Consider the following 25,205-nt stretch of genomic DNA (forward strand, 5'->3'; position numbering starts at 1 on the left):
TGGAGCTGGACTTCTCTCCAGAGTGCAATGAAGTGTCTCAGTAGTGAGTTTTGAGATGTCTATGGGTTTGGTGTGAATTTGGGCAGCCTGTATATTGAAGCTCAGGGCTATGTTCCTGCGTTGTTGGAGATGCGTTGTATGTCTTGCTCTGGAATCTTGTTGGCTCTTGGGTGGTGCTTGGTTTCAGTGTAGGTATGGAGGCTTTTGGATGAGCTCTTGTCCATTAATGTTCCCTGGAGTCAGGAGTTCTCTGGTGTCTCGGGTTTTGAACTTAAGCCTCCTGTCCTCTGGTTTTCAGTCTTATTCTTAGAGTAGCCTCAAGACTTCTCTATCTGTACAGCATCGATGATAAAACATCTAGGTTAATGATGACAAGCTTCTCCACAGTGAGGGAACCCAGAGAGGTTCACCAAGTTAGATGGAGAAGAGAATAAGGAGGAGGGAGATAGAGTTGACCAGGAGAAGAAGAGGGGGAATCAAAACGGAAGAGAGCAAGCTAGCCAGTAACCAATTCCCTATGTGCTATCCACAGTTTGGACCCCTCAGAGAGGTTCATGCAGTTACACAGAGAAGAGAAGGAAGAAGGAGACAGAGGTGACCAGGACAAGAAAAGAGGCAATCAAAAGGAGAGAGACAGATCCAGCCAGTAATCAGTTCCCAAAGTGTTCTCCACAGCCTGGAATACACAAAGAGATTCACAGAGTGGGTAGGGAAGAAAAGGGTGAGGGAGGAGATAGAGGCGACCTGGTGGAGAAAAAGGAGAGTCAAAAGGGGGAGAGAGCAATCGAGGCAGTGATCAAACTCCCAAGTAGAAATGGGCAGTGAAGATTGGGTTCTTAAATGTACAAAATTGACAACAAATACCAAAAAGCAAACATTAAAAGTCTACAGTAAAGGTTAGAGACTCCCAAATACAGTATTAAAAAAACAAAGTAACAAAAAATGGTAAAATATATATATGAAGTTTGCATTAAAAATAGGGTATTTTTTGAAAGGTAATAGTAGGTTATAAAAATTAAAATTAAAGAAGCAATAGAGGACATAAAAAAAATTTTTTTTTTAATGATAATAGTAAAAATATATCTAGGAATTTCTCTGGAGTGGTTGTGGGCAGTGTGGGGTTAGTTCAGTTTCAGATAGTTCCGTTATCCAGCTTATACTTCTCAAGATCTATAGGCCCCTTCCATTGTAGTCAGTGCTAACTCCAACGTTTTAATCTGTTGCACCTGTCTTTTCCAGAGCGCTTCCCTCTGTTTATTTTAACTTCTTCTGTTTGCTGGTCTTTTCAGTGTCTAATTTCCGCCCTGAGTCATGGGGGCGAAGGTGGTCACTTATTTAGGCCCACTTACTCAGTGGTACTGTGGTGACGGAGGAGCACTGCAAACAAATATCCCTGGCGTGTGCTCACAGTGTCCTGGCCGCACTGGGTTTGCCCCCGCTCACGGTGTGTGTGCTTTCCCAGTTTACACTGCTCAGGCTCAGGTTGCTCTGCCTGCAACTGTCTGAGGTGGGCCCTGGGTTGCGTGTACTTCCCAGGTCTAAGCCGTTCAGGTTCAGGTTCAGGTTCTCAGGTACTCCACAAAGGCACAGGCTCAGTTGGACCTGCGTTTTGTGCCCTTCCCATGTCCGAGCAGCTCAGGCGACCAGGTGCTTAACGAGCACAGTGACCCCCAGGTGTGGTGTGTCTTATACCTCCCCCATCCCAGCCGCTCAATTTGCTGGTTGGCAGCAGGCCTGCCCGTCTCAGGTGGGCCGTGTGTCTCTTCTGGGGAGCTGATCTCTGGCCGCGACCGTCCCAGCGGATGTCAACCGCCCAGTATCCCAACAAGTCTTGGTTAGCAAATGGGAGCCTGCTTGCAGTTTTGTAGAGGATGCCTCTCTGGGGCTGAGATTGCCCCTTTCAGGCTCTGGCTGCCCCCGCCTGCCTCCCTGTCTCTGGTGGGAGATGGGTCAGTGCACAGCCAGCTAGCTCTGCTCTGGTATTCTCTCAGTCCTCTGCTCTGTGAGTGGGCCAGGAAGTGCCTTAGATTAGGGCTTTTCACAGGATAGTTTTTTTTCTCTCTGTCTGGCTATCCCACAATTTGGGTTGCTATCTCACATTAGCTCCCTCAGATTGCCCTCAGGGCACTCAGGCCTGGCCCTTACCCTAAGCAATGCAGCCCGCACCTTCCTGTTCAGGCCCCCCGCTTGCTGGTGGCAATCGTGAGTGTCTGGACTAGTTCCCTGCTGGAAGTTGTTGTTAGGCACGCAATCTGTGGGGTTTCTTTCTTTCTTTCTTTCTTTCTTTTTCCTCCCCGTTATGTTACCCTCTGAGATTCCAAAACTCCCCACTGACCTGCCAATGAGAGTGTTTCCTAGTGTTGGGAAACTTCTCCTCTTTTAAGACTACCGTCCCAGGACAGATCTCTGTCCCTACCTCATTTGTCTCTCTTTTTCTCTTTTATATTTTGTCCCACCGCCTTTCAAAGACAATGGGCTGCCTTTCTGGGTCCCTGATGTCCTCTGCCAGCATTCAGAAATTGTTTTCTGGAATTTGCTCAGCATTCAATGTTCTTTCGATGAATTTGTGGGGAGAAAGTCGTCTTTCTGTTCTATTTCTCCGCCACCTTAGGACCGCCTCTGAGACGTGAACTCTGGATTCTACCTCCACAGCAAGCTCTCTTTCCATTCTGTTTCAGACCTAGGTTGCAAATGGAACTGGACTGAATGCTTATGTGTCTGTTTGTTTTTAAGTCTTTCCTCTTGCAATCATCCCTGCTACCATTCCAGTATTGTCCCATTGACATTTCTTTCTCTGAATAAAATGTCTTCCTAATTTAGCAAGTACTGGGGCCAGAATAGAATTTCTACTTAAAGTATTTGTATTCTTAGAATTGTTATTCTATACCCACAAAGTTACACAATTTCATTTTTTAACATTCAAACCCTAATTTGAGCATGAGGAAAAACACTAACCTAAATCTTGCCAGGATTGTTTAAGAAAGATGAGGTTGTAAAGTTAACCTGTTTCACAGTCCCTGGCAACCCACTCCAGTATTATGATCCAGGAAGTCCCACGGACAGGAGCCTGACAGGCTATAGTCCATGGGGTCGCAAGAGTTGGACACGACTGAACAACTGAGCACCATACTTTTCGTGGCTATAGTATATAGTCTTATTGGTCACAGAGCCCACAAGAACTCTAACACCAACCAATGTACATTACGAAAGCTCCATCTAGGCCTGAAAATAAAAGCGTAGGCCTTAATGTCTATTTTGCTTTCCATCTATGCTTATAGGCTAGCTGGCCATATAGCTTTGTACCAACTGATAGAGTTTTCTTCCTAAGAGTATTCTTATTAAAGCTGAACAATGAAGGAATACATTTGAAATACATGAATACCTGTGGGTAGTTTAGAAATAAAAGAATCAGGTTAAGAGTAGGGAAACCAGGGTGCATAAAGCAACTCAACCCATATAAACATGTATCTTTTCACGTTTGTACATATTAATTAGGAGAATCTGTTCCTGAATTTAAGAATGCATTTGCTTTCTTCATTATCTCCTTTTAAAATGATGGTAGTATGACTGTCAGGGCAGGAAGAGCCTAAGGCAAAGTGATGGCATTCCTTCAGGAATGCACACCTTCTGGAGGCTACACAGTCAAATGGAGAATGGGGGTGCGGTCTGCTTAGGGGGAGGCGACTGATGTCTAGGCTGCCTTAGGCCTTCTGAAGGAGGGAAATTACCTTTATTAAGGCTGCTATGTGCCATGTCTTGTGCTGGGTAGTACATTATGTTATGTAGTCCAGTCAGGTGTAAGTAGCATCATTTATGTTACATTTGAGCAAACTGACGCTCAAAGACTTTTAGGTAACTCATCCAATTAAGAGGCAGAATAGGAGCCTTCTGGTTCTCTCACCCAGCACCACAAGTGGTTCACTCACTTGAATGGACATGGTGCGGCACTCACTATGTCTCCGAAAGACAAGTGGATGGGCATTTTAAAAGATTTGGTTAAATTCTTCTGTTTATTTTTCTACAACTGGGCTCCTCTAATTGACTTCTTTAGCTGGTTATTTAAGCAGGTTATTTAAGGAAATATTAAGCAGGTTTATTGAGGAAATATCAGGAAAACATTCATAGCTGGACACGAGACACTTTGAACTCAATTCTTCATTGCTGATCACTCTTTTTTGAAAAACAATCCTTTGACAGGGGCTGTTGGTAGTTAAAATTCATCTTTGGGTTAGCTGAGTAAGGTGTCACACACACAAAAACTGGCCCCCTGTAATCTTACCACATTGTCTGCAATTAATGACTACTTCTCAAGGACCCTGAGGGCAGGAAGTCATCCTTGGAGCTGACTGTGGTGTGTGGCCTCCCAGAGGAGAGGTCGAGAGGCTGACTGATAAGCACTGTCAGGCAGGATATCTCGTGAAAGGCGATTCTTTTCAAGGGAGAAAATTGTGCATGACGGGGTACTCAGAAAGCCAAACAGGTAACTGAACAGAGGACGGAAACTTCCTACAAATGCTGCTTGATTTGAATATTAAATAATGTTGCCTTTCAAATGAGATCTGAACCCAGAATCCACTGATATCACTTAATATTAGGAAACTTGTGTAACTATAGGTTAAGTGTCTCATGCCACAGGGCAAAGGGAATAGAGAGCACTGTCTGGGGAATACTGTCACAGGGAGAATCAACCCTGTGTCTGATCACGCCTCTAGGTTTAACTACTGGTTTGCAGAATATGGGCAAGAAGAACATGTTAACACCACAAGGATGCAATTAGCCTGCTTTAGAATAAGGGGAATGCTATATAACAAATGGTTCAGTTTCTCTCTTTCAGCCTCTGCCATGAACATGCTGCTGAATGTAAGTGGTGGAAATCAGGCTAAATAAGCTAAACTACTACTAGTGAAAATCTCTCTTCTACATTAGTTTCAGACAAGAAGACAGTTAGGAAGAGTTCTCTCAAAAACTGGGCCTTTGGCTGTATCTCCAGGACCCGCGAGGAGAACCAACACCCATGTCTACCACCCACAAAGCCAAAACAGCTCTTTGGAGCGCCTCTTGAGGATGTATGTGATAATGACACCCTGCCCACCCCAATTCTGGTAGGTCTTATTTTGGTTTCTGTAACCTTCCTGAGAAGGGGAGTGCTGAGAGACCAAGTGTTCTCTTCCAAATCTACTCCCAAATGAAGAAGTCTGGCTTTGTCCGATAAGATTCATAACATTACTTCAAAGAATAAGATCTGATTTAGGTACTGCAGAGTCAGAAGGCAAGTACAAGATGAAAAGATACTCTCCTCCATTCCGCTGATTTCAACAAAGACCCATCTATACCAGCTCAGACCAGTTAACATGGACCCTGTAAGTTAAGGCAGTTAGAGAAGGCGAGGTTGAGGAAAAGAGTGAGAGCAGTCCTTTACAGATCACCTTTATGAGGTGAGAAGGGGCAGCAGTCAGATTAGTGAGCTGCTGCCCTTACCCAAGAAAAGAGGAAGTATATAGAGGCACGTATGTGGAAAGCTCCAGTCTTAAGGGGACCTGTTCTTCTGCAAGGTTGTTCAGAGTAGTTATCTCTTAAACAGCTGTGGCAAGGAATTGTGGAGATCAGCCAGAGGCTGGGACAGGCTGGGAGCTGGGCAAAATCAACCCAATGTCCATTTTTTCCTTCGGGTGACAGAGTGCTTGTTTTGCATAGAATGGTGGGGAGGTCCTGGAGGCGAGTTTTAACTCCAGGCTATTTTGACCGCGTAGCTTTCCTTCAGACTCTGTGTGTAAGAATCTCTGAGAGTCCACCTCATCCTCTTATGTCTCGTCGTCTCCTCCCTTGAAGTCCACACGAGTCTCAAGTCTCCTTCAGCTGAGTCTACTCCCCCTTATGATGCAAAATGTCTCACAGGGATTTGATTTGCAACTCAAGTGTTTAAGCATAAAGTACGCATCCTCTGGCAAAGATGAATCATTTGCTCCTGACAGAAGGTGTCAAAAGAGAGTCACAGAGTTCGGACTCTGCTATATCAAATTAGTGTATTGAACTGTAAGCATTAACTCTTGTCCACTGTCCACTATCTCTCCAAGCACTACACTAGATGCAGGGAATTTTATGGTATATATGAAGAAATTCATCATACTAGCTACGTGCTAGCTACTACCCCAGACCTTGCGTCTTTCACAGAACATTTAGGGGGTAGCCATGACTATCATCACCCCCACTTCATCAATGAAAACAAAAGAGCCTCACCCAAGTATGTGCTATGCCCAAAGTCACACAGTGGATGACTGGCATAACAGATTCCACATTCCTTGAAAAACCTGGCTCCAATATCTGTTATCTCTCTAACTCTGCAGACAGCAGAGGACATGAAAATACAGGAAAAGGAACTAGAAAGGCTGATGAGACAGGATTGTCATCGGAGAAGGAGGAGAGACGTATTGAGCCTGATTTTGAGGGGAGGGAATACAGGAAACAGGACTGAATGGGGTGGACAGTGCCTGGAAGGGGAAGAAACAAATGGAGCATGCATATGGCAAAAAGATTTCCACACTTAGGGAAGAGCACCTATAATAGGGAATAAAGAGAAAGGAGCGGTGAAGAAGGAGAGGGTGAATCTACAAAGGCCTCAAAGCAGAGACGTTTAACACAGTAAATTCACTGAAACGGAAAATCTGATTACACAAGTGTTTACAATGTTTCAGTGTATGAAAGTCAGATCGATTGTTGGGTCGAAAATATATTTAGAGACACTGAAGAAAAAATTTCAAATTGACTTCGGTGCTGTTCTAGAACTGTACCCTCATATACCACAGCTCTGTCAAAACAGGAGCAAGCTTGTGCTCTGGGCTTCTAGACATGAAATGTCCCACAGTTTTCTTTTCTTTCCTTCCCTATAGGATATGCTCTCCTTTGTCAATCAAAAAGGGTCGTCCACAGAAGGCATCTTCAGAAAATCAGCCAGTATAAAATCATGCAGAGCCCTACAGAAGAAACTAAACTGTGGAGACACAGTGAACTTGAATGAGGAACCAATGCTTGTGATATCGTCGGTCTTAAAGGTAAGGATAGTTTGAGCATCATCCACACACAGTAAATCTGAAGCTATATGACTGGTCTTCATTATGAATGCCCAAGAAACCTAATAGGCATAAGAGAGGAAGGATCTGAAAAGTGAAAAACACTTCACAACGCAAAACTGAAGGAAGGTACCGCAAATGTTATACGCCCCATACATTAGATATTTTCCTTTTTCATTGCACATCTTGACTCCGGAACACTCCATGCAAAAGAATAACAATATACATCAAAAGACCCACCTACACATTGAGTGTTTACCAAAACAAGCTTCCTGCTTTGGATGACTTCCTCATCACCTTCCTAATGAAGGCCAATTTCCAAAATAAAATTCATATTAAGCTTTTGGAAACAGTTAACAGAAGTAACTTCCCAGGTGGCTCAGACAGTAAAGAATCCGCCTTCAATGCAGGAAACCTGGGTTCCATCCCTGGGTTTCCAGGATCCCCTGGAACAGGGGCTGGCATACGACTCCAGTATGGTTGCCTGGAGAATCCCATGGACAGTGGAGTCTGGCAGGCTATAGTCCATGAGGTGGCACAGAATTGGACACGGCTGAAGCAACTTAGCATGGATGCAGGACAGATGTTTACTCACTATGGTAAATTCGTGTGTTTAGTGTGTGTGTTTGTGTGTCTGTGTGTGTTAGTCGCCTCGTAACAGCCGACTCTCTGTGATCCCATTGACTGTAGCCCAGCAGACTCCTCTGTCCATGGAATCCTCCACGCAAGAATACTAGAGTGGGTTGCCATGCCCTTCTCCAGGGGATCTTCCTGCCAGGCATCGAACCTGCATCTCTTGCATCTCCTGCATTGGCAGGCAGGTTTTTTCCCACTAGCACCACCTGGGAAGCCCATTTGTCTTACAATGAATCAAAAAACGCTTAGTGAGGCCACCAAAATCTCTGATCACTGCATCATCCTTGCTTCCCCCGTGTCTCAATGCCTTTTACTTGAAAATTAGTGTAGGGATGATGCCACCAGTTACTCCTCCTTTTTCCTCCTTTTATCTCCCTTACCATCTTTAATGGGCTTTGTTAACACTTGTCAGTTTAGCCCACCACCCAAGGTTACAGTTACATGGTAACCAGTTTTACTACATGCCTAATCTTATAAATCTTATTTTTAAAGGGAGTGCAACAATCAAAATCTGTTTTGAATTTTGCAAAATTCAATAGATTTATACAAAAAATAGACTGAGTTTGAACTGATACAGCTAAATCACAAGTGTGTAGTTAAATTTTTACCAGGGCGATAATACAATAGAAAGAAAAAATTAATCAATCCATCTTGGTAATTGTTAGCAGCTATGAACAAAAATATATTGATGTAGTAATAACTACAGACAGGTTATTAAAATTATCTTAGAAACCAAATAACATATGGGGTTTCCTTGTCCCCTATTAATGTTCGATTGTATGAAAATAGCAACAGTGCAGGTATGATTTAGAGTTGACCCCTACTACACTTGACCCATAATAATACACACTAGGTATGCAAATAGCAAGTAGAGTGCTACCCTCTAAAAGGTGCACACTTGGAACTGATTTCACTTTTGAGCAAGTGTTACTAGGCTCTTGCCTGTTTCCATGCTATAAGCTAGTAAGACTAGTAAGAGGGTGGCAACTTATGGGTACAGGTCTTAAGCAGTCCCAAAGTTTTCTCTTCCTAAAGTTGATTGATCTTGGTGGGGAATCAAACCTTGCAACTTTGGCCTTGAGAATACCATATGTCAAAGCAACCATGGAGTTGGTCTAAATCAGAAATGAATATATAGTCAGAACCACATTGAGTTTGTCATTAAACTGTGTATAAACAGTGGTCCAATAGCAAATACCATGGCATATTCTGCATGAGTCATGTCCTGGCTTAACCATACTCAGTCTCACCAATCGATTCTACAGCACAGGGTTCAGGAGAGAGAAGAGACAGACTCCAAATGCATGTAGTTTGGTACACAAGGCAAAGGCCCTGCTGCACACTCCCAGACTCCCAGAAGCCAAAGGCAGATGATGTGGTTGAATGGCATCACCAACTCCATGGATGTGAATTTGAACAAGACCCAGGTGTTGCTGATGGACAGGAAAGCCTGGTGTGCAGTCCATGGGGTAGGAAAGAGTAGGACAGGACTGAATGGCTGAACTCAAATGGAGTGCTTCCTCCTTCCAAATGTACTGCGGACACTCCATAAGAAGCATAGTGAAACCCTGATGACCAGCATTGGGTACTCTATACCAATTCCAAGAAAAAGTATGAGAGGACTGAGACTTTGTACATTATCTTCATACTCTATCCTCAGTACTCAAGAGAGTGCCTGACACAAACAGCAGCTCAATAAGTACTGAAACAAGCGAACACTAACAGGATTGTAATCATGATAGTTGCCTTAGAAACACTGCGTAAAGAAGATACTATTAAGAGAAGTCAGGCTGTATATTAAGACCAGTGGAAGCAAGTTGTGCCTTTGAAACTGGCAAGGCAATGCCATCATTTCCCCTCAGTTTGCACAACAGGTTACAATTTCATCCATTTTAATAGGCCCCATTCTCCGATATTAAGACTTGGTCATCAGGATAAAGTTTGCAGGCCTCCACTTAGGAAGCTGACATTTGCATATTCTATCCCACAGGTGTCAAGTTGCAATGTATCTAAATTTTCAGTTTTCTCTCTGGGTGGATATATTGAATTCAAAGAGTTGTAAGGGTAACATGTAGTTTACCTTTGGGGCTTTTGATTTATTTCTAACACCTGCTGCTTAAAAGTCTGTAGAACTGAACTTTTATATGATTTTTTTTTTTTTTAAGAAAAAGATTGAAGCTATTTCGATACTAGCTTTTTCCCAAAGAGCACACATACTTCAGGTTTTCTCTTAATATGTGTATAAGAGCATGTAGGGGTGTAATTTTGTTTGTTTTATTTCAGAACTTCTCTTTCTTGAATCACAAGCAAGCATGTGTCTGAAGTAAACAAACAAAATGGGCATGTGCATTTCTTTTCAAGAAACTAATAGGATTTAGGATCAGTTATCACCAGGCCTTGCCAGTTTGTACTAATGTGTTAACATGTACACAGAGACAAGTTCCAGGCAATAGAAGGAGCTTTAGCTTCATTCTCACTACAGCCCAGACCCTGCTTTTATGCTTCTAATTTTAGTTGGGGAAAATCCAACCAGTACTTCTGGGTGTGCAAGGCTGTGGAGAATGACAGCCAAACTCTGTGTGAATCAGTCTGCGTGGCTGCGAAGGAATTGTGGACTGAATTGAATTTTTCCACTAAATATTTTCTTTGCAATTTCTTCATTGAATTTATCCTAAGAATAATATATACTTTTTGATCTATATAAGGATTTTCTTCAAAATATCCAAGGAAGCATATTTTCATCCAGTCCCTACGATAAATGGCTTGATGTTATTGATCAAGGGAACGAAGAGGACACAACAACCGCAACCCAGAGGTAATGATGCCATAATTACTCAACTCAGAGAAAATACAACCAACATACTCTTAGGAAAATATTAGCTTATAGTTTACAGCTGTGTCCTCTAAAATAATGATCAGTATCACGGGGTTTCACTTGATCATGCCCATGGAAGCCAGTTTGAAGAGAGATGCATGCCTTTTGGTGACACTGTAATTGGTGTTTTTCTCCTAATCTTATTAACATGGAATGCATGACCATTTTACACCTTCTGAACACCTGAAACTGTTGGAGATGAATCCGCTGTTCTAAAATGAGATGATAAAGAACCAATCCGCCAGTGGTATGATCTTAAATACAAACACATAACTAACCAGAGTAGGTCTTACCTGGTTCAGGAATTAAATTCAGTGAATCATTTTTGTATGCTTTCATGCCTGGAACTGTGAGAATGGACTGTGTACATGGTATAAAAAGAAGTACTTTGTTCTCTGTATTTCCACTTACTAAGCAAAATGACTCGCTGTATTTATAAGTGTGTTTTCTGTCCTTAGGCAACTAGTCCAGCTGCCGAGAGCCAATGTAATTTTTCCGCAATACCATTTTGGACTTTTTTACAACATTGAGCAACCATCCTCATCCAATCAGATGACAGCTTATAATTTATCAGTGTGTATAACCCCAAGCATGCTTTGTCTGTCTAATTCTGGCAGCTCAGAAAACTTCACCAAACAGGTAACGAGATCTCTCATTTTTATGCCTTGCGGAGCAGAGTCCCCATCTTGAACCTGAAGTCTGTAGTATTAACTCTGATGAACCAGTTTTTAAGTGCACATTTTAATTACACTGCCTTGGAGTGGCAGAGTCCTACTCTGGTTGGGCATGGGAAGGTGTATTATAACTGAGAACAGTTGACTCACTTCCCCTTTGCCATCCAAGAGACTAAACGATAGAGAGGTAAGAGTAGGATGATATGATAGAAAAGAACCTGGCTTTGGAATCAGAGAGCCAAGGTTCAACTCTCAGCCTAATCACTGAGGGTGTACAGGCCCCAAACTATGATTTCGTCATTACACAATGATGACACCCAATACATCTGGTCACTGTCTGCACATCTTAGCGGCCTGGGCAATATGAGCACCTGAGGCTCCACACTTACTGGCCGCACTCTGCCAGCTGTGGATCATTCAGGAAAATACTTGGCTTCTCTTGTGTCTCTGCCTGAGGATGAGGAAGCTAGTAAAATATTTCAGAACATCCTAAGAGAGCCGCAACATGCCTAATAAGATCACAGCTCTTCTCCAAGCTCCCCTGGACAGCAAGTGTGAGGCAAGGGAATGTGGTAAAACAGACAGACATGTTTTCTCTCCAGATGCTTTGTTCCTTCACAAACCCCCCCCCCCCCGGCCAACACAGAAACCTCTGCTACCCAAGTTTCAGATATTTCTTCACTGAAGTGAAATTCACAATTGGTGTTGTATTCGATACTTTATAAATTTTAATAATATGAGATATATAATATCTATCTCAAGAAAACTAAAAAAAATTTTCTTAAAAATAAATAAAACTTAATAAGAGAATATACATTTTTGTCCCACATATCCTATGCGGGATACTTAAAAATCATCCTAGTTTTAAGCATGTTAACCATCATTACAAAATTTTAGCTATTAAACCAGGCTTCGTATTATAACTTTAGCCCACTGACTAAAAGAATTTTAAAATTTGAGCCCAAACTACTCTTTAAAGTAGGAGTTATGTCTTAGAAAAAGCTGATGTATATATAATATATTTATATATTTTTTAGTCAAGTCTGAATTTTTCTCAGATTTCATTTGCATTTTTGGTTAGAGCCAAGATTCATGGATGAAATGTGATTTACTATTACACCATATGTAGAGTAATACCCCATTTTTTGCCCCCTCGTGTTACAGATTTCTTTCATACAATTTCTCATTGAAAACTGTCTCAAGATATTTGGAGAAGATATCACTTGTCTCTTTGGAGAGACGTCAGTGAGTTCTGATAACAGTGATATCACTGATATTACCGATAACAGTGAGAAGGTTGCAGGTACGTGAATAATGTAACTGGCTTTGATGCCAAAGACAGCAAGGCTGCCAGGGGTCAGTGGGAGATCCTAGAGCCCAAAGCACATTCTAAGGGCAGTAATTTCCATCTGCTCCAAGACATGGGAAGATTCCCACTTGTGAGATCAAAGCAAGGATAAGACTGTTCTGATTTCAAGAAGCAACTAGTACAGCTTTAGGAGACATCACGATTCGTTGAGTTCAGTTCAGTTGCTCAGTCGTGTCCGACTCTTTGTGACCCCAAGGACTACAGTGACCCCAAGTCCTTGGGGTCGAGGACTGCAGTGTGCCAGGCCTCCCTGTCCATCACCAACTCCCAGAGCTTACTCAAACTCACGTCCTTTGAATTGGTGATGCCATCCAACCATCTCATCCTCTCTCGTCCCCTTCTCCTCCTGCCTTCAATCTTTCCCAGCATCAGGGTCTTTTCCAATGAGTCAGTTCTTTACATCAGGTGACCAAAACATTGGAGTTTCAGCTTCAGCATCAGTTAGATTGCTGTATTTGGGGTGGCCTTTCTGTATTCTGGCAGCTTGTGGTTCCTCTTTATTGTGGAGGTTCCTCACTGTGGGTGGGGTTGTATGAGTGGCTTGTCAAGGTTTCCTGTTTAGGGAACCTTGCGTCCCTGTTCTGGTGGGTGGAGCTGGACTTCTCTCCAGAGTGCAGTGAAGTGTCCAGTAGTGAGTTTTGAGATGTCTATGGGTTTGGTGTGAATTTGGGCAGCCTGTATATTGAAGCTCAGGGCTATGTTCCTGCGTTGTTGGAGAATTTGCGTTGTATGTCTTGCTCTGGAACTTGTTGGCTCTTGGGTGGTGCTTGGTTTCAGTGTAGGTATGGAGGCTTTTGGATGAGCTCTTGTCCATTAATGTTCCCTGGAGTCAGGAGTTCTCTGGTGTTCTCAGGTTTTGAACTTAAGCCTCCTGTCTCTGGTTTTCCGTCTTATTCTTAGAGTAGCCTCAAGACTTCTCTATCTGTACAGCATCGATGATAAAACATCTAGGTTAATGATGAAAAGCTTCTCCACAGTGAGGGAACCCAGAGAGGTTCACCAAGTTAGATGGAGAAGAGAATAAGGAGGAGGGAGATAGAGTTGACCAGGAGAAGAAGAGGGGGAATCAAAACGGAAGAGAGCAAGCTAGCCAGTAACCAATTCCCTATGTGCTATCCACAGTTTGGACCCCTCAGAGAGGTTCATGCAGTTACACAGAGAAGAGAAGGAAGAAGGAGACAGAGGTGACCAGGACAAGAAAAGAGGCAATCAAAAGGAGAGAGACAGATCCAGCCAGTAATCAGTTCCCAAAGTGTTCTCCACAGCCTGGAATACACAAAGAGATTCACAGAGTGGGTAGGGAAGAAAAGGGTGAGGGAGGAGATAGAGGCGACCTGGTGGAGAAAAAGGAGAGTCAAAAGGGGGAGAGAGCAATCGAGGCAGTGATCAAACTCCCAAGTAGAAATGGGCAGTGAAGATTGGGTTCTTAAATGTACAAAATTGACAACAAATACCAAAAAGCAAACATTAAAAGTCTACAGTAAAGGTTAGAGACTCCCAAATACAGTATTAAAAAAACAAAGTAACAAAAAATGGTAAAATATATATATGAAGTTTGCATTAAAAATAGGGTATTTTTTTGAAAGGTAATAGTAGGTTATAAAAATTAAAATTAAAGAAGCAATAGAGGACATAAAAAAAATTTTTTTTAATGATAATAGTAAAAATATATCTAGGAATTTCTCTGGAGTGGTTGTGGGCAGTGTGGGGTTAGTTCAGTTTCAGATAGTTCCGTTATCCAGCTTATACTTCTCAAGATCTATAGGCCCCTTCCATTGTAGTCAGTGCTAACTCCAACGTTTTAATCTGTTGCACCTGTCTTTTCCAGAGCGCTTCCCTCTGTTTATTTTAACTTCTTCTGTTTGCTGGTCTTTTCAGTGTCTAATTTCCGCCCTGAGTCATGGGGGCGAAGGTGGTCACTTATTTAGGCCCACTTACTCAGTGGTACTGTGGTGACGGAGGAGCACTGCAAACAAATATCCCTGGCGTGTGCTCACAGTGTCCTGGCCGCACTGGGTTTGCCCCCGCTCACGGTGTGTGTGCTTTCCCAGTTTACACTGCTCAGGCTCAGGTTGCTCTGCCTGCAACTGTCTGAGGTGGGCCCTGGGTTGCGTGTACTTCCCAGGTCTAAGCCGTTCAGGTTCAGGTTCAGGTTCTCAGGTACTCCACAAAGGCACAGGCTCAGTTGGACCTGCGTTTTGTGCCCTTCCCATGTCCGAGCAGCTCAGGCGACCAGGTGCTTAACGAGCACAGTGACCCCCAGGTGTGGTGTGTCTTATACCTCCCCCATCCCAGCCGCTCAATTTGCTGGTTGGCAGCAGGCCTGCCCGTCTCAGGTGGGCCGTGTGTCTCTTCTGGGGAGCTGATCTCTGGCCGCGACCGTCCCAGCGGATGTCAACCGCCCAGTATCCCAACAAGTCTTGGTTAGCAAATGGGAGCCTGCTTGCAGTTTTGTAGAGGATGCCTCTCTGGGGCTGAGATTGCCCCTTTCAGGCTCTGGCTGCCCCCGCCTGCCTCCCTGTCTCTGGTGGGAGATGGGTCAGTGCACAGCCAGCTAGCTCTGCTCTGGTATTCTCTCAGTCCTCTGCTCTGTGAGTGGGCCAGGAAGTGCCTTAGATTAGGGCTTTTCACAGGATAGTTTTTTTTCTCTCTGTCTGGCTATCCCACAATTTGGGTTGCTATCTCACATTAGCTCCCTCAGATTGCCCTCAGGGCACTCAGGCCTGGCCCTTACCCTAAGCAATGCAGCCCGCACCTTCCTGTTCAGGCCCCCCGCTTGCTGGTGGCAATCGTGAGTGTCTGGACTAGTTCCCTGCTGGAAGTTGTTGTTAGGCACGCAATCTGTGGGGTTTCTTTCTTTCTTTCTTTCTTTCTTTTTCCTCCCCGTTATGTTACCCTCTGAGATTCCAAAACTCCCCACTGACCTGCCAATGAGAGTGTTTCCTAGTGTTGGGAAACTTCTCCTCTTTTAAGACTACCGTCCCAGGACAGATCTCTGTCCCTACCTCATTTGTCTCTCTTTTTCTCTTTTATATTTTGTCCCACCGCCTTTCAAAGACAATGGGCTGCCTTTCTGGGTCCCTGATGTCCTCTGCCAGCATTCAGAAATTGTTTTCTGGAATTTGCTCAGCATTCAATGTTCTTTCGATGAATTTGTGGGGAGAAAGTCGTCTTTCTGTTCTATTTCTCCGCCACCTTAGGACCGCCTCTGAGACGTGAACTCTGGATTCTACCTCCACAGCAAGCTCTCTTTCCATTCTGTTTCAGACCTAGGTTGCAAATGGAACTGGACTGAATGCTTATGTGTCTGTTTGTTTTTAAGTCTTTCCTCTTGCAATCATCCCTGCTACCATTCCAGTATTGTCCCATTGACATTTCTTTCTCTGAATAAAATGTCTTCCTAATTTAGCAAGTACTGGGGCCAGAATAGAATTTCTACTTAAAGTATTTGTATTCTTAGAATTGTTATTCTATACCCACAAAGTTACACAATTTCATTTTTTAACATTCAAACCCTAATTTGAGCATGAGGAAAAACACTAACCTAAATCTTGCCAGGATTGTTTAAGAAAGATGAGGTTGTAAAGTTAACCTGTTTCACAGTCCCTGGCAACCCACTCCAGTATTATGATCCAGGAAGTCCCACGGACAGGAGCCTGACAGGCTATAGTCCATGGGGTCGCAAGAGTTGGACACGACTGAACAACTGAGCACCATACTTTTCGTGGCTATAGTATATAGTCTTATTGGTCACAGAGCCCACAAGAACTCTAACACCAACCAATGTACATTACGAAAGCTCCATCTAGGCCTGAAAATAAAAGCGTAGGCCTTAATGTCTATTTTGCTTTCCATCTATGCTTATAGGCTAGCTGGCCATATAGCTTTGTACCAACTGATAGAGTTTTCTTCCTAAGAGTATTCTTATTAAAGCTGAACAATGAAGGAATACATTTGAAATACATGAATACCTGTGGGTAGTTTAGAAATAAAAGAATCAGGTTAAGAGTAGGGAAACCAGGGTGCATAAAGCAACTCAACCCATATAAACATGTATCTTTTCACGTTTGTACATATTAATTAGGAGAATCTGTTCCTGAATTTAAGAATGCATTTGCTTTCTTCATTATCTCCTTTTAAAATGATGGTAGTATGACTGTCAGGGCAGGAAGAGCCTAAGGCAAAGTGATGGCATTCCTTCAGGAATGCACACCTTCTGGAGGCTACACAGTCAAATGGAGAATGGGGGTGCGGTCTGCTTAGGGGGAGGCGACTGATGTCTAGGCTGCCTTAGGCCTTCTGAAGGAGGGAAATTACCTTTATTAAGGCTGCTATGTGCCATGTCTTGTGCTGGGTAGTACATTATGTTATGTAGTCCAGTCAGGTGTAAGTAGCATCATTTATGTTACATTTGAGCAAACTGACGCTCAAAGACTTTTAGGTAACTCATCCAATTAAGAGGCAGAATAGGAGCCTTCTGGTTCTCTCACCCAGCACCACAAGTGGTTCACTCACTTGAATGGACATGGTGCGGCACTCACTATGTCTCCGAAAGACAAGTGGATGGGCATTTTAAAAGATTTGGTTAAATTCTTCTGTTTATTTTTCTACAACTGGGCTCCTCTAATTGACTTCTTTAGCTGGTTATTTAAGCAGGTTATTTAAGGAAATATTAAGCAGGTTTATTGAGGAAATATCAGGAAAACATTCATAGCTGGACACGAGACACTTTGAACTCAATTCTTCATTGCTGATCACTCTTTTTTGAAAAACAATCCTTTGACAGGGGCTGTTGGTAGTTAAAATTCATCTTTGGGTTAGCTGAGTAAGGTGTCACACACACAAAAACTGGCCCCCTGTAATCTTACCACATTGTCTGCAATTAATGACTACTTCTCAAGGACCCTGAGGGCAGGAAGTCATCCTTGGAGCTGACTGTGGTGTGTGGCCTCCCAGAGGAGAGGTCGAGAGGCTGACTGATAAGCACTGTCAGGCAGGATATCTCGTGAAAGGCGATTCTTTTCAAGGGAGAAAATTGTGCATGACGGGGTACTCAGAAAGCCAAACAGGTAACTGAACAGAGGACGGAAACTTCCTACAAATGCTGCTTGATTTGAATATTAAATAATGTTGCCTTTCAAATGAGATCTGAACCCAGAATCCACTGATAACACTTAATATTAGGAAACTTGTGTAACTATAGGTTAAGTGTCTCATGCCACAGGGCAAAGGGAATAGAGAGCACTGTCTGGGGAATACTGTCACAGGGAGAATCAACCCTGTGTCTGATCACGCCTCTAGGTTTAACTACTGGTTTGCAGAATATGGGCAAGAAGAACATGGTAACACCACAAGGATGCAATTAGCCTGCTTTAGAATAAGGGGAATGCTATATAACAAATGGTTCAGTTTCTCTCTTTCAGCCTCTGCCATGAACATGCTGCTGAATGTAAATGGTGGAAATCAGGCTAAATAAGCTAAACTACTACTAGTGAAAATCTCTCTTCTACATTAGTTTCAGACAAGAAGACAGTTAGGAAGAGTTCTCTCAAAAACTGGGCCTTTGGCTGTATCTCCAGGACCTGCAAGGAGAACCAACACCCATGTCTACCACCCACAAAGCCAAAACAGCTCTTTGGAGCTCCTCTTGAGGATGTATGTGATAATGACACCCTGCCCACCCCAATTCTGGTAGGTCTTATTTTGGTTTCTGTAACCTTCCTGAGAAGGGGAGTGCTGAGAGACCAAGTGTTCTCTTCCAAATCTACTCCCAAATGAAGAAGTCTGGCTTTGTCCGATAAGATTCATAACATTACTTCAAAGAATAAGATCTGATTTAGGTACTGCAGAGTCAGAAGGCAAGTACAAGATGAAAAGATACTCTCCTCCATTCCGCTGATTTCAACAAAGACCCATCTATACCAGCTCAGACCAGTTAACATGGACCCTGTAAGTTAAGGCAGTTAGAGAAGGCGAGGTTGAGGAAAAGAGTGAGAGCAGTCCTTTACAGATCACCTTTATGAGGTGAGAAGGGGCAGCAGTCAGATTAGTGAGCTGCTGCCCTTACCCAAGAAAAGAGGAAGTATATAGAGGCACGTATGTGGAAAGCTCCAGTCTTAAGGGGACCTGTTCTTCTGCAAGGTTGTTCAGAGTAGTTATCTCTTAAACAGCTGTGGCAAGGAATTGTGGAGATCAGCCAGAGGCTGGGACAGGCTGGGAGCTGGGCAAAATCAACCCAATGTCCATTTTTTCCTTCGGGTGACAGAGTGCTTGTTTTGCATAGAATGGTGGGGAGGTCCTGGAGGCGAGTTTTAACTCCAGGCTATTTTGACCGCGTAGCTTTCCTTCAGACTCTGTGTGTAAGAATCTCTGAGAGTCCACCTCATCCTCTTATGTCTCGTCGTCTCCTCCCTTGAAGTCCACACGAGTCTCAAGTCTCCTTCAGCTGAGTCTACTCCCCCTTATGATGCAAAATGTCTCACAGGGATTTGATTTGCAACTCAAGTGTTTAAGCATAAAGTACGCATCCTCTGGCAAAGATGAATCATTTGCTCCTGACAGAAGGTGTCAAAAGAGAGTCACAGAGTTCGGACTCTGCTATATCAAATTAGTGTATTGAACTGTAAGCATTAACTCTTGTCCACTGTCCACTATCTCTCCAAGCACTACACTAGATGCAGGGAATTTTATGGTATATATGAAGAAATTCATCATACTAGCTACGTGCTAGCTACTACCCCAGACCTTGCGTCTTTCACAGAACATTTAGGGGGTAGCCATGACTATCATCACCCCCACTTCATCAATGAAAACAAAAGAGCCTCACCCAAGTATGTGCTATGCCCAAAGTCACACAGTGGATGACTGGCATAACAGATTCCACATTCCTTGAAAAACCTGGCTCCAATATCTGTTATCTCTCTAACTCTGCAGACAGCAGAGGACATGAAAATACAGGAAAAGGAACTAGAAAGGCTGATGAGACAGGATTGTCATCGGAGAAGGAGGAGAGACGTATTGAGCCTGATTTTGAGGGGAGGGAATACAGGAAACAGGACTGAATGGGGTGGACAGTGCCTGGAAGGGGAAGAAACAAATGGAGCATGCATATGGCAAAAAGATTTCCACACTTAGGGAAGAGCATCTATAATAGGGAATAAAGAGAAAGGAGCGGTGAAGAAGGAGAGGGTGAATCTACAAAGGCCTCAAAGCAGAGACGTTTAACACAGTAAATTCACTGAAACGGAAAATCTGATTACACAAGTGTTTACAATGTTTCAGTGTATGAAAGTCAGATCGATTGTTGGGTCGAAAATATATTTAGAGACACTGAAGAAAAAATTTCAAATTGACTTCGGTGCTGTTCTAGAACTGTACCCTCATATACCACAGCTCTGTCAAAACAGGAGCAAGCTTGTGCTCTGGGCTTCTAGACATGAAATGTCCCACAGTTTTCTTTTCTTTCCTTCCCTATAGGATATGCTCTCCTTTGTCAATCAAAAAGGGTCGTCCACAGAAGGCATCTTCAGAAAATCAGCCAGTATAAAATCATGCAGAGCCCTACAGAAGAAACTAAACTGTGGAGACACAGTGAACTTGAATGAGGAACCAATGCTTGTGATATCGTCGGTCTTAAAGGTAAGGATAGTTTGAGCATCATCCACACACAGTAAATCTGAAGCTATATGACTGGTCTTCATTATGAATGCCCAAGAAACCTAATAGGCATAAGAGAGGAAGGATCTGAAAAGTGAAAAACACTTCACAACGCAAAACTGAAGGAAGGTACCGCAAATGTTATACGCCCCATACATTAGATATTTTCCTTTTTCATTGCACATCTTGACTCCGGAACACTCCATGCAAAAGAATAACAATATACATCAAAAGACCCACCTACACATTGAGTGTTTACCAAAACAAGCTTCCTGCTTTGGATGACTTCCTCATCACCTTCCTAATGAAGGCCAATTTCCAAAATAAAATTCATATTAAGCTTTTGGAAACAGTTAACAGAAGTAACTTCCCAGGTGGCTCAGACAGTAAAGAATCCGCCTTCAATGCAGGAAACCTGGGTTCCATCCCTGGGTTTCCAGGATCCCCTGGAACAGGGGCTGGCATACGACTCCAGTATGGTTGCCTGGAGAATCCCATGGACAGTGGAGTCTGGCAGGCTATAGTCCATGAGGTGGCACAGAATTGGACACGGCTGAAGCAACTTAGCATGGATGCAGGACAGATGTTTACTCACTATGGTAAATTCGTGTGTTTAGTGTGTGTGTTTGTGTGTCTGTGTGTGTTAGTCGCCTCGTAACAGCCGACTCTCTGTGATCCCATTGACTGTAGCCCAGCAGACTCCTCTGTCCATGGAATCCTCCACGCAAGAATACTAGAGTGGGTTGCCATGCCCTTCTCCAGGGGATCTTCCTGCCAGGCATCGAACCTGCATCTCTTGCATCTCCTGCATTGGCAGGCAGGTTTTTTCCCACTAGCACCACCTGGGAAGCCCATTTGTCTTACAATGAATCAAAAAACGCTTAGTGAGGCCACCAAAATCTCTGATCACTGCATCATCCTTGCTTCCCCCGTGTCTCAATGCCTTTTACTTGAAAATTAGTGTAGGGATGATGCCACCAGTTACTCCTCCTTTTTCCTCCTTTTATCTCCCTTACCATCTTTAATGGGCTTTGTTAACACTTGTCAGTTTAGCCCACCACCCAAGGTTACAGTTACATGGTAACCAGTTTTACTACATGCCTAATCTTATAAATCTTATTTTTAAAGGGAGTGCAACAATCAAAATCTGTTTTGAATTTTGCAAAATTCAATAGATTTATACAAAAAATAGACTGAGTTTGAACTGATACAGCTAAATCACAAGTGTGTAGTTAAATTTTTACCAGGGCGATAATACAATAGAAAGAAAAAATTAATCAATCCATCTTGGTAATTGTTAGCAGCTATGAACAAAAATATATTGATGTAGTAATAACTACAGACAGGTTATTAAAATTATCTTAGAAACCAAATAACATATGGGGTTTCCTTGTCCCCTATTAATGTTCGATTGTATGAAAATAGCAACAGTGCAGGTATGATTTAGAGTTGACCCCTACTACACTTGACCCATAATAATACACACTAGGTATGCAAATAGCAAGTAGAGTGCTACCCTCTAAAAGGTGCACACTTGGAACTGATTTCACTTTTGAGCAAGTGTTACTAGGCTCTTGCCTGTTTCCATGCTATAAGCTAGTAAGACTAGTAAGAGGGTGGCAACTTATGGGTACAGGTCTTAAGCAGTCCCAAAGTTTTCTCTTCCTAAAGTTGATTGATCTTGGTGGGGAATCAAACCTTGCAACTTTGGCCTTGAGAATACCATATGTCAAAGCAACCATGGAGTTGGTCTAAATCAGAAATGAATATATAGTCAGAACCACATTGAGTTTGTCATTAAACTGTGTATAAACAGTGGTCCAATAGCAAATACCATGGCATATTCTGCATGAGTCATGTCCTGGCTTAACCATACTCAGTCTCACCAATCGATTCTACAGCACAGGGTTCAGGAGAGAGAAGAGACACACTCCAAGTGCATGTAGTTTGGTACACAAGGCAAAGGCCCTGCTGCACACTCCCAGACTCCCAGAAGCCAAAGGCAGATGATGTGGTTGAATGGCATCACCAACTCCATGGATGTGAATTTGAACAAGACCCAGGTGTTGCTGATGGACAGGAAAGCCTGGTGTGCAGTCCATGGGGTAGGAAAGAGTAGGACAGGACTGAATGGCTGAACTCAAATGGAGTGCTTCCTCCTTCCAAATGTACTGCGGACACTCCATAAGAAGCATAGTGAAACCCTGATGACCAGCATTGGGTACTCTATACCAATTCCAAGAAAAAGTATGAGAGGACTGAGACTTTGTACATTATCTTCATACTCTATCCTCAGTACTCAAGAGAGTGCCTGACACAAACAGCAGCTCAATAAGTACTGAAACAAGCGAACACTAACAGGATTGTAATCATGATAGTTGCCTTAGAAACACTGCGTAAAGAAGATACTATTAAGAGAAGTCAGGCTGTATATTAAGACCAGTGGAAGCAAGTTGTGCCTTTGAAACTGGCAAGGCAATGCCATCATTTCCCCTCAGTTTGCACAACAGGTTACAATTTCATCCATTTTAATAGGCCCCATTCTCCGATATTAAGACTTGGTCATCAGGATAAAGTTTGCAGGCCTCCACTTAGGAAGCTGACATTTGCATATTCTATCCCACAGGTGTCAAGTTGCAATGTATCTAAATTTTCAGTTTTCTCTCTGGGTGGATATATTGAATTCAAAGAGTTGTAAGGGTAACATGTAGTTTACCTTTGGGGCTTTTGATTTATTTCTAACACCTGCTGCTTAAAAGTCTGTAGAACTGAACTTTTATATGATTTTTTTTTTTTTTAAGAAAAAGATTGAAGCTATTTCGATACTAGCTTTTTCCCAAAGAGCACACATACTTCAGGTTTTCTCTTAATATGTGTATAAGAGCATGTAGGGGTGTAATTTTGTTTGTTTTATTTCAGAACTTCTCTTTCTTGAATCACAAGCAAGCATGTGTCTGAAGTAAACAAACAAAATGGGCATGTGCATTTCTTTTCAAGAAACTAATAGGATTTAGGATCAGTTATCACCAGGCCTTGCCAGTTTGTACTAATGTGTTAACATGTACACAGAGACAAGTTCCAGGCAATAGAAGGAGCTTTAGCTTCATTCTCACTACAGCCCAGACCCTGCTTTTATGCTTCTAATTTTAGTTGGGGAAAATCCAACCAGTACTTCTGGGTGTGCAAGGCTGTGGAGAATGACAGCCAAACTCTGTGTGAATCAGTCTGCGTGGCTGCGAAGGAATTGTGGACTGAATTGAATTTTTCCACTAAATATTTTCTTTGCAATTTCTTCATTGAATTTATCCTAAGAATAATATATACTTTTTGATCTATATAAGGATTTTCTTCAAAATATCCAAGGAAGCATATTTTCATCCAGTCCCTACGATAAATGGCTTGATGTTATTGATCAAGGGAACGAAGAGGACACAACAACCGCAACCCAGAGGTAATGATGCCATAATTACTCAACTCAGAGAAAATACAACCAACATACTCTTAGGAAAATATTAGCTTATAGTTTACAGCTGTGTCCTCTAAAATAATGATCAGTATCACGGGGTTTCACTTGATCATGCCCATGGAAGCCAGTTTGAAGAGAGATGCATGCCTTTTGGTGACACTGTAATTGGTGTTTTTCTCCTAATCTTATTAACATGGAATGCATGACCATTTTACACCTTCTGAACACCTGAAACTGTTGGAGATGAATCCGCTGTTCTAAAATGAGATGATAAAGAACCAATCCGCCAGTGGTATGATCTTAAATACAAACACATAACTAACCAGAGTAGGTCTTACCTGGTTCAGGAATTAAATTCAGTGAATCATTTTTGTATGCTTTCATGCCTGGAACTGTGAGAATGGACTGTGTACATGGTATAAAAAGAAGTACTTTGTTCTCTGTATTTCCACTTACTAAGCAAAATGACTCGCTGTATTTATAAGTGTGTTTTCTGTCCTTAGGCAACTAGTCCAGCTGCCGAGAGCCAATGTAATTTTTCCGCAATACCATTTTGGACTTTTTTACAACATTGAGCAACCATCCTCATCCAATCAGATGACAGCTTATAATTTATCAGTGTGTATAACCCCAAGCATGCTTTGTCTGTCTAATTCTGGCAGCTCAGAAAACTTCACCAAACAGGTAACGAGATCTCTCATTTTTATGCCTTGCGGAGCAGAGTCCCCATCTTGAACCTGAAGTCTGTAGTATTAACTCTGATGAACCAGTTTTTAAGTGCACATTTTAATTACACTGCCTTGGAGTGGCAGAGTCCTACTCTGGTTGGGCATGGGAAGGTGTATTATAACTGAGAACAGTTGACTCACTTCCCCTTTGCCATCCAAGAGACTAAACGATAGAGAGGTAAGAGTAGGATGATATGATAGAAAAGAACCTGGCTTTGGAATCAGAGAGCCAAGGTTCAACTCTCAGCCTAATCACTGAGGGTGTACAGGCCCCAAACTATGATTTCGTCATTACACAATGATGACACCCAATACATCTGGTCACTGTCTGCACATCTTAGCGGCCTGGGCAATATGAGCACCTGAGGCTCCACACTTACTGGCCGCACTCTGCCAGCTGTGGATCATTCAGGAAAATACTTGGCTTCTCTTGTGTCTCTGCCTGAGGATGAGGAAGCTAGTAAAATATTTCAGAACATCCTAAGAGAGCCGCAACATGCCTAATAAGATCACAGCTCTTCTCCAAGCTCCCCTGGACAGCAAGTGTGAGGCAAGGGAATGTGGTAAAACAGACAGACATGTTTTCTCTCCAGATGCTTTGTTCCTTCACAAACCCCCCCCGGCCAACACAGAAACCTCTGCTACCCAAGTTTCAGATATTTCTTCACTGAAGTGAAATTCACAATTGGTGTTGTATTCGATACTTTATAAATTTTAATAATATGAGATATATA

General features: G+C 42.7%; 2 protein-coding genes across 2 annotated transcripts; both read left to right on the forward strand.

Moving 5' to 3' along the window:
- Nucleotides 1-4,901: 4,901 nt before the first annotated feature.
- Nucleotides 4,902-11,783, forward strand: LOC113888476 (rho GTPase-activating protein 20-like). Its single transcript, XM_027535595.1, has 4 exons — nucleotides 4,902-5,102; nucleotides 6,888-7,049; nucleotides 10,409-10,518; nucleotides 11,037-11,783. The coding sequence occupies exons 2-4, from the start codon at nucleotides 6,891-6,893 to the stop codon at nucleotides 11,266-11,268; spliced, it is 501 nt and encodes a 166-aa protein (XP_027391396.1). The 5' UTR covers nucleotides 4,902-5,102; nucleotides 6,888-6,890; the 3' UTR covers nucleotides 11,269-11,783.
- Nucleotides 11,784-12,388: 605 nt separating this feature from the next.
- LOC113888474 (rho GTPase-activating protein 20-like) lies at nucleotides 12,389-24,993 on the forward strand. The gene is made up of 5 exons (XM_027535594.1): nucleotides 12,389-12,555; nucleotides 18,137-18,312; nucleotides 20,098-20,259; nucleotides 23,619-23,728; nucleotides 24,247-24,993. Exons 3-5 carry the CDS (start codon nucleotides 20,101-20,103, stop codon nucleotides 24,476-24,478), a joined length of 501 nt encoding a protein of 166 aa, XP_027391395.1. The 5' UTR covers nucleotides 12,389-12,555; nucleotides 18,137-18,312; nucleotides 20,098-20,100; the 3' UTR covers nucleotides 24,479-24,993.
- The last annotated feature ends 212 nt before the right edge of the window (nucleotides 24,994-25,205 follow it).

Source organism: Bos indicus x Bos taurus, unplaced genomic scaffold (genome assembly GCF_003369695.1).
Source record: "Bos indicus x Bos taurus breed Angus x Brahman F1 hybrid unplaced genomic scaffold, Bos_hybrid_MaternalHap_v2.0 SuperScaffold_100190, whole genome shotgun sequence".
NCBI lineage: Eukaryota > Metazoa > Chordata > Mammalia > Artiodactyla > Bovidae > Bos > Bos indicus x Bos taurus.